The sequence below is a fragment of the Myotis davidii genome, unplaced genomic scaffold (assembly GCF_000327345.1).
Source record: "Myotis davidii unplaced genomic scaffold, ASM32734v1 scaffold1388, whole genome shotgun sequence".
NCBI lineage: Eukaryota > Metazoa > Chordata > Mammalia > Chiroptera > Vespertilionidae > Myotis > Myotis davidii.
Window position 1 is genome coordinate 166,316 of NW_006298864.1, and position 10,197 is coordinate 176,512.

Sequence of the window (10,197 nt, forward strand, 5' to 3'; positions counted from 1 at the left end):
TGTCTAAGTCTCTGTCCTTGTTCACAAGCAGGGTATCGAGCCAGCAAACCAGATGCGCTCTCCAAGCTGGAACGAGGGGAAGAGCCGTGGGCAGTACAGCGTGGATGCCACTGTCCAGTCTCTCCAGGTGAGCGGGGAGAATCAGCAAGGCGGGCGGCCGGGAAGTCACATTCCGGTCAGAGGCGGCGTCAGAGCTGTGACAGTGAATGAGGAAACTCAAACCTCCCCTCCACGTATGAGAGCGCTTTTACTTTGTAGAAGTTTAGGGGAAAATAAACCCTTCTTTTATTGTCTGATAAAAAAGCTTATTTTATATTCCTCTTGTTTTTGTTTGCATAGTTTTCTTCCTCCAGGGATCCTCAGATCTTCCTCCTTTTTGTTTACGGTCATGGTGTCTCTGCCTGTGTTAGCACCCCTCTTGCTATGAAATCCTACTTTCCAGGCCTCTCCGGAAAGACAGGACTTGGAATTCATCGTTTTTTTCTTGCTACTGGGCCTTCGTGCCCTGGATGGAAATAGTGATTTCCCTCTGTAACATCCAGTCCACCTTGGATGCTGTGTCCCTGCGATAACCTGTTCTTCGCGGCTCATTCATGTCGTTCTTCACTCCTCTGACTCCAAGGTTCTTAATTTTCAGTTCTCCTCACTCTTTTTTTTTTTTTTATTAAAGATATTTTATTGATTTTCCACAGAGAGGAAGGGAGAGAGATAGAGAGTCAGAAACATCGATGAGAGAGAAACATCGACCAGCTGCCTCCTGCACATCCCCCAGTGGGGACGTGCCCGCAACCCAGGTACATGCCCTTGACCGGAATCGAACCTGGGACCCTTCAGTCCGCAGGCCGACGCTCTATCCATTGAGCCAAACTGGTTTTGGCAGTTCTCCTCACTCTTAAGATTTCCTCTATTCGCATGAGTGAACCTCTTTCTGTTCTGTGACATGGACTCCCAAATGGACTTCTCCCTTAATATTGTCTAATGCACACTTTCTTTTTCTTTTTTTTAAAATATATTTTATTGATTTTTTACAGAGAGGACGGGAGAGAGATAGAGAGTTAGAAACATCGATGAGAGAGAAACATCGATCGGCTGCCTCCTGCACACCTCCTACTGGGGATGTGCCCGAAATCAAGGTACACACTCTTGACCAGAATCAAACCTGGGACCTTTCAGTTCCTAGGCCAACGCTCTATCCACTGAGCCAAACCGGTTTCGGCTACACTTTCTTTTTGTGTACTTTACTCATCATCATGGAGGCTGGTCTCTGATTTCCCATTTTGTGAGAGAGCAGAAATCATCTTCCCTTTAATCCGCTTTTTTTTTTATTGTTGTTGTTAATCCTCACCTGAGGATATTTTTCCATTGGTTTTCAGAGATAGAGGAAGAGAGGGGGAGAAACAGAAGGAAACATCGATGTCAGAGAGACACGTTGATTGATTGCCTCCCACACAAACCCCAACCAGGGCTGGAGTTCTCGAGCCTGCAACTGAGACAAGTGCCTGTGACCAGAACTGAACCTGGGATCCTCCAGTTCCTAGGCCGACTCTCTAACCACTGAGCCAAACTGGCAAAGGTCCCTTTATTCCTTTTTACATTTAATTTCCCTTTGAGCTCTAGATATTTTAAATTCTATCCATCCTGGCATCACCTGGGATGTTCCCTACTTTCTGAGCTCCCTTCTTAAAGGTCTCTACTCCTTCATTTGATGAACCAAAAAGTATCTGAACATCCTATGTGAGTTTCAGCCCAAACTAGGTCATAACTTATGTCTGCTTCAAGTGACTTCCCCTTTAATTTTCCTAACTCAGATTTTTCTTTATTCTTCGATGTTATCACTGCATTTTTATTTTCCTAAAACTTTTGTTTGTTCATCATATTTCAAGTGGTTTTACTTAGATTTAATTCACATACCATGTAATAAACCCATTTAAAATATACAGGCAGCCCGGCCCCCATGGCTCAGTGGCTGAGTGTGAACCTATGAACCAGGAGATCATGGTTCGATTCCTGGTCAGGGCATGTGCCCCGTTGTGATCCCCAGTGTGGGGTGTGCAGAAGGCAGTCGATCAATGAGTCTCATCATTGATGTTTCTGTTTCTCTCTCTCTCTCTCTCTCTCCCTTCCTCTCTGAAATCAATAAAAAATGTATTTAAATACTTAAAAAAATATATATAGTCAGCCCTGGCTGGGTTGCTCAGTTAGTTGGAGCATCACCCTATACATCGAAAAAGGTAGAGGGATAGATCCGCGGTTGGGGCACATATTGGAAACAACCAATCAATGTTTCTCACATTTATTTTTTTTCTTTCTCTCTTAAATCAATGAAACCATATCCTCAGATGAGAATTAGAAAAAAAAACTGCAGGAGCATATATATATATATATATATAGAGAGAGAGAGAGAGAGAGAGAGAGAGAGAGATAGAGATAGAGAGATATGTCTTATATCTATATAGTTAACTAGTTTTTAATCTATTCACATAGTTGGAGATGGTTATCACCACAATCGGTTTTGGAACACTTTATATATTCTAATCGTGACCTTGATTCCTACAGCTTTGTAGTAATTATGGAAATTGCAAAGAATGAATTCTCCAACTCTGTTCTCTTTCAAGACACTTTTAACATCTGGATCCTTTAATTTCCATTGGAATATCTGAATCAGCTTCTAAACTTCTGCAAAACAAAACCCAACTAGTATTTTGATAGGGATTACATTAATTCTGTATCTGAGTTGGGTAGTAATTTTATCTTAAGCATATTTTGTATCCTAATCAGGGTAATTGGTTGGTTTTTTAAATCTAATTTGATCTTTAATTTCTTCCCACAACATTTCGTAAGTCTCAGAATAAAGGTTTGACACTTGCCTTTCTTAAATTTGTTCCTATGTATAATATTCTTTGTTATTATGTAGTAAATGGAATTGTTTTCTTTATATATCTGTATATATAATTATTATTTTTTTAATATATTTTATTGATTTTTTATAGAGAGGAAGGGAGAAGGAGAGAGAGAGGAGAGAGAATCATTAACCAGCTACCGCCTGCATGCCCCCCACTGGGGATTGAGCGCACAACCCAGGCATGTGCCCTTGACTAGAATCAAACCTGGGACCCTTCAGTCCTTAGGCCGAGGCTCTTTCCACTGAGCCAGACTGGCTAGGGCTAGAATTGTTTTCTTTTTCTTTTAATATATATTTTATTGATTTTTTACAGAGAGGAAGGAAGAGAGATAGAGAGTTAGAAACATCGATGAGAGAGAAACATCGATCAGCTGCCTCCTGCACATCTCCCACTGGGGATGTGCCCACAACCCAGGTACATGCCCTTCACTTGAATTGAACCTGGGACCTTTCAGTCCGCAGGCCGACGCTCTATCAACTGAGCCAAACCAGTCAGGGCTATCTGGACTTTTTAAAGCCCAACATTTCTACCCAAAATCCTGGAATATAGACAATAAATCTAGTTTTTCTCATCTTTGAGAAAGAGAAAACACTAGGAATTAGGTCAGGGGTCCTCAAACTGTGGCCTGTGAACCACATGCAAATACAAATATTGTATTTGTTCCCATTTTGTTTTTTTACTTCAAAAAAAGATATGTGCAGCGTGCATAGGAATTTGTTCACAGTTTTTTTAAAAAAACTACAGTCCTGCCAACCAACAGTCTGAGGGACAGTGAACTGGTTCCCTGTTTAAAAAGTTTGAGGACCCCTGATAGGTGGTAGATTTGATAGGTAAAGGGGTCTCATAAGAAACTCCACTCCTATAAACCTATATATTGTACTACATCAGGGAAGGGCTAGTGAGAGAGATGTAGAAACATCAATAGTAGAAAATCATTGATTGGCTGCCTTCTGCACGCCCACTACTGAGGATCAAGCTCACCACCCTGGCATGTACCCTGACCAGGAATCAAACTATGACATCTTGGTTCATAGGTCAACACTCAACCACTGAGCCAAGCCAGCTGGGCAATAGGCTATAATCTTTTTTTGTTTGTTTATTCCTCAATTTTTATTTTTTATTTTTTTGTGTGCAGTCACTTCTTTTTTGTGTGTATTATTTATTGCTAAAGTATTACAAAGAGTATTACATATGTCTCCTTTTTTTCCCCGCCCTTGACAATCCCCTGGCCTCCCCAGTGTCTTATGTCCATTGGTTAGGCTTATATACATGCATACAAGTCCTTCAGTTCATCTCTTACCTCCCCGCTCCTGCCCACCAACCCTCCCGGCCTTCCCGCTGTAATGTGACAGTCTGTTCGAGGCAGCTCTGCCTCTATTTTTGTTCATAAGTCTATAATGGTCTTTATTATCCATAAATGAGTGAGATCATGTGGTATTTTTCCTTCATTGACTGGCTTATTTCACTTAGCATAATGCTCTCCAGTTCCATCCATGCTGTTGCAAATGGTAAGAGTTCCTTCTTTTTTACAGCAGCATAGTATTCCATCGTGTAGATGTACCACAGTTTTCTAATCCATTCATCTACTGTAGGCTATAATCTTGATTAGAAAGTTTCTGTTCTTTTTCTGCACACTCTTTAATGTGTCCCATACCTGTGATTGTTTCCTGCAATTGATGTGATTGCTCTTTTTTTTTAAAGCTTGCATTCTTTTTTATTTTTTTAAATATATATTTTTACTGACTTCAGAGAAGAAGGGAGAGGGAGAGAGAGTTAGAAACATCATTGAGAGAGAATCACTGATCAGCTGCCTCCTGTCATGTCCCCTACTGGGGATCGAGCTGGCAATCCAGGCATGTGCCCTTGTCCAAAATCGAACCCAAGACCCCTCAGTTCGCAAGCCAATGCTCTATCCACTGAGCCAGACCAGCTAGTGCTAATGCTTGCATTCTGATAGCATTATACTTTTGAACCTAAGAGTACTACAAGAAAAGATAGAAATAAACAGACCTTATCCTTACTCTCCATGTTGCTTTTATTCTCAGTAGAAGTACTATATATCCAGTAATTAACATATATCTTAGGTAAAAATTGCTCTAAGGGAAATTAATACACTCGGTGATACAATGGGTGTTTATCCAGATCTGAGCTTTAGCAGTGGGAATGGCTCTTTGGCAAGGTGCCTTTAAGCACGTAGATGAGGGATATGAGCCAGGAATATGGAGTTTTCCAAATGTGAGACAAAGGGAAGTTTAAAGAGTTGATTCTGGAATGTGTTTGTGGAACTTCCTGGAAATTCGTCTTCATAGACTATAATGAGCAAGAGGGAAAATGACTGGAAATAAAGACAATGGGGTGGCAGCTGGAGGTTTTGAGATATTGGTCATTTAAGACCTTGCTTTCATTCCAAATGAGTTGAGAAACCAGTGTGGACTTTTGGTAGAGGAGTGACATTATTTAACTAATGCTTAAAATGGACCGCTTTGCCTGTGGTGTGGCAGGTAGGCATTATCAGGGGGAAGAGTGTCCTGTTATACTTATGGTTACAATTTCTTTTTTCTGGTTAGAATTTTTGATGGTAAAGCAATAGAGATCAAAATGATCAAAGGTAAAAGGTGCATAGGGAATAATGCAGGAGTCACAGGAAAAGGGCTAAATTGTCTGACCTAATTTGGGGAGCCGTTTAAAAGTATCTAAAGTTGCCCTGGCTGGTTTGCACCTACCTAGTCAATCAAGCCACATAATTCCTGGACTAATGTTTGAGTCCTCACTTTCTTTACCTCTTCTTCCTTCTCCCATTGAGCCAATCAGTGAACCTTGTCTTTTTTTTATTTATTTTTATTTTAAAAATATATATTTTTATTGATTTCAGAGAAGAAGGGAAAGGGAAAAAGAGAGAAACATCAGTGATCAGAGAGAATCATGGATTAATTGCCTGCTGCATGCCCCCTACTGGGGATCGAGCCCGCAGCGTGGGCATGAACCCTTGACCGGAATAAAACCCAGGACCCTTCAGTCTGCATGCCGATGGTCTGTCCACTGAGCCAGTCCAGCTAAGGCATTGTCTTCTCTTTAAATACACGGTAGGCAAAAGTGGGTGTACAGTGGTGACTAAGCGAAACACAGAGTTTATTCTTATATTATTATTGTAGAATAGTGTTTCATTTCACGTAGGAACAACTGTAAACCTACTTTTGCTCCACCCTGTAAATCCTGATTTCACCCACCTCCCCCATCTCCATTGATCCTTTCACCATGTCACACAGACTATGATTGCCTTCGTTACTTTGCTTCATGTGTCTATACCTAGAATTATTAAACCCGGGTTTCCTACAAATTGAACTCAGTTCTGACACTATCTACCTAGAAATGGGATCAGACACTACAAGTTATGACTTCCGTGCCATACAACAAGTCCCACTTCAGATGTCAGTGGCAAGTCCATTTTGTCACCTGTGCTTCTGACCAACTGGCTATAAATTGGAGGTGTTATGAGTCCCATCCTTGGATTAAATTAATTTGCTAGAGCAGCTCACAGAACTCTGAGAAATACTTATGTTTAGTGGATTTTTTAATAAAAGATACGGATGAATAGGTACATGGGACAAGGTTTGAAATATTTCTGAATTCAGGAGGTCCTGTCTTTATTGAGCTAAGGTGAACCAACCACCCAGTGGGCACAAGGATATACATGGATCCCATCCTAGGATTAAATTAATTTGCTAGAGCAGTTCACAGAACTCTGAGAAATACTTATGTTTAGTGGATTTTTTAATAAAAGATACGGATGAATAGGTACATGGGACAAGGTTTGAAATATTTCTGAATTCAGGAGGTCCTGTCTTTATTGAGCTAAGGTGAACCAACCACCCAGTGGGCACAAGGATATATTCACTAACCCAGAAAGTGATCTAGTTAAGAATTTTCATAGAGCCTTAATCTCTAGGCCTTTTCTCCTTCCTAAGAGGTCAGTTAGTAGGGCTGGAAGTCCAACCATTAAATCACTTGGTCTTTCTAGTGACTAACTCTATCCTGAGAGTATGTAGGAGCCCTGTGCTCTCATCTCATTAGCATAAACTCAGCTTTTTTATTGTATAACAAAAGATACTTTTGTCGCTTAGGAATTTATAGTGGTTTCACAACCTCAGTGTGAAGAACTATGCATAAAGATCAAATATATTTTTTATTTTATATCATATAGGATTGTCATTAAATTGTTACTTCTCATGCTGGCTTTTTACAAAACAGTTTTATTTCAAACAAGGATTGTGAGGGATTCCAGAATGAATCCCTGTTCTCTTCTGTCCTAGAACTCAGGAAGGTGGATGATCTTCTGCAGCATCACTTGCAAATCCAAAACCTTCAGAAGAGTGTGGACCGAGGCTGTGAACATAGTATGTTAGCAGATATTGTTAATCAGAGTGAAGATCATTCTCTATTCAAGCAAAATTGCAATGATATGTTTGAGATAAGTGAAAAACCTTTAAAATCAAATGAAAATTTTGAAAGCCAAAATAGAAGCTGTAACTTAAAGAATTCTGTGGAGTTGAAGGGAGATGGAATATGTATTCGTCATGCTAACCATGAACAATTTTACACTGAAATCATGTTGCCAGTTAGTACCAAACTAATTAATAATCAATCCTGGTTCATTCAGCAACAGAACACTCACAATGTAGAGAAAGCCCATGTGTGCATTGGAAGTGGGAAAGCCTTTATGAAGGTGTCTCAGCTCACTGATCATCAGAGAGTTCATACTAGACAGAAATTTTATGGGTGCAGTCTGTGTGGGAAGGACTTTCTCAGGAAATCCAGGCTCACTAAACATCAGAAAATACACACGGGACTCAAACAGTATGAATGTACTGAATGTGACAAAACCTTCCTCAAGACATCCCAGTTCAAAAGACATCAGAAAATGCACATGAAAGAGAAACCTTATATGTGTAGTGAATGTGGAAAAGCATTCATCAAAAAGTCTCGGCTCATTTATCATCATCGAACTCATACAGGAGAGAAACCCCATGGGTGCAGTCTATGTGGGAAGACCTTCTCTACAAAATTTAGTCTCACTGTACATCAGAAAACCCATACAGGAGAGAAACCTTATACATGCCCTGAATGTGGAAAAGGCTTCATTGAGAAGAGTCGTCTTATTGCACATCAGCGAACTCATACAGGAGAGAAACCCCATGGTTGCAATCTGTGTGGAAAAACCTTCTCTACAAAGTGTAATCTCACTACACATCAGAGAACTCACACAGGAGAAAAGCCTTTTTTATGCAGTGAATGTGGGAAAGGCTTCTCAATGAAGCATTGTCTAATTGGACATCAGCGAACGCATTCTAGAGAGAAACCCTATGTATGTGTTGTGTGTGAAAAAGCCTTCACCATGAAGCGTGATCTCACTGTACATCAGCAAAGTCATACTTCAGATAAACCATATATGTGCAATGAATGTGGAAAGGGTTTTATTGTGAAGAGTCGTCTGATTGTACATCAGCGAATGCACACGGGAGAGAAACCCTATGTATGCAGTGAATGTGGAAAAGGCTTCCCTCAGGTGGGGTCCCTCGGCATGGTCAGTGATCAGGGTTGATCAGGGCTGCGGGAGGTTGGCTGTGGGAGCTCACTGACCACCAGGGCGCAGTCCTGCATTGAGCATCTACCCTCTGGTGGTCAGTGCACATCATAGCAACCGATCGTTCAGTTACTTAGGCTTTTCTATATAGAGAGGTTCTATGTGTACATGAGCAGAACTCATGCTACAGAGCAGCCCTACACACATGTAATAATTGTGGTGAAGGCTTTAGGACAGTGGTTCTCAACCTGTGGGTCACGACCCCTTTGGGAGTCGAACGACCCTTTCACAGGGGTCGCCTAAGACCACCGGAAAACACATATATAATTACATATTGTTTTTGTGATTAATCAGTATGCTTTAATTATGTTCAATTTGTAACAATGAAAATACATCCTGCATATCAGATATTTACATTATGACTCATAACAGTAGCAAAATTACAGTTATGAAGTAGCAACGAAATTAAGTTTATGGTTGGGGGTCACCACAACATGAGGAACTGTATTAAAGGGTCAAGGCATTAGGAAGGTTGAGAACCACTGCTTTAGAAGAAAGACATGCCTTGTAAAACATCAGAGTTTTCACTCAGGAAACACTTCCTTTGCATGTACTAAATGCACAAAATTCTCTTTTAGCAACAATGATCTCATCCATCAGAGAATTCACATGGGAGAGAAATCCTATGAATGTAATGAATGTGGTAAAACTTTCACTACAAACTCAGGATTCTATGTTCATCAAAGAAAACAAAGAGGCCCTAAGAGTGTAGCAATTGTGGGACAGCTTTTGACCACTTGTCAGTTGTTAAACATGAGATTTCATAGGTAGTTGCTTTGGGGTAAGCCTGTTGCCAGTTGTAGGCCTTCAAGAGGATAGTATGCAATGAAGAATAACTTGATGCAAAAAGAGAGATAGGGAAAAATGAATATGTTACTGCAAAGAATGTGGTACTGTCTTTCAAGGTCAATTACCTCGTATTTTATATGAAAAAACTTTTACAAAACAAGTGATACAATCAGCCTTGATGAAAATATTTTAGGACATTATATGTCTATAAAGGTTATCTTGACATAAATCCTATGAATGTGACAGTAGGAAATTCTTACTGGGAAGTACTCCCTATCATGATGAATGTGTGAATATTTCTCATTGTTTGAAAGCATCTGCCCCAAAGTAAGACCTCAATAGATGTCAGTTTACACTAGAGAAATACTTTTCTGTGGCAGTAACGTGGCATGGATTGCATAATTCATGTTGCCTTATTTGCCACAAATCCATGCAGAAATAACTCATGAACACATTCAATTTGGTGGTCTTTAGCAAATGAAGAAGCCTTGAATGAAAAAGCATTCTGTCATAAGTCTGAAGAAAAAATATACTTCACAAGCCATTGTGGACAGGATACCATCAGCAATATTTCTACTCACCTTGTCTTTGATTTTAAGTTTTAAACAGTGACAATTACTCTCATCATGAATAAAATTTTAATAAATACAACATTGGTGTGTTCTGTGTCTGTTTCATTATGTAATTAAATTTTGCACTTCTTTAGTCCTATGTTTGGGTTATTTCAGAATAACTGAAAATGAAATGAATATATTCATTTATAAGGATAACAACATATGGCATTTGACCAAGTTCATAAGTAACATAAAGTGGTTTATAAAATTAATATAAATGTCAGTTTTTATAACTTTAAATTTTGAAATA

At 39.7% G+C, this 10,197-nt stretch overlaps 1 protein-coding gene across 1 annotated transcript in view; it reads left to right on the forward strand.

Moving 5' to 3' along the window:
- The window catches only part of LOC102771596 (zinc finger protein 615-like), a 13,695-nt gene extending 3,716 nt beyond the window's left edge, over window positions 1-9,979 (forward strand). The window contains 4 exon segments of the mRNA XM_015570972.1: window positions 32-144; window positions 7,152-8,481; window positions 9,022-9,232; window positions 9,235-9,979. Of these exon segments, the coding sequence (XP_015426458.1) occupies window positions 32-144; window positions 7,152-8,481; window positions 9,022-9,232; window positions 9,235-9,311 (1,731 nt within the window). The 3' untranslated portion in view covers window positions 9,312-9,979.
- Window positions 9,980-10,197: the final 218 nt, after the last annotated feature.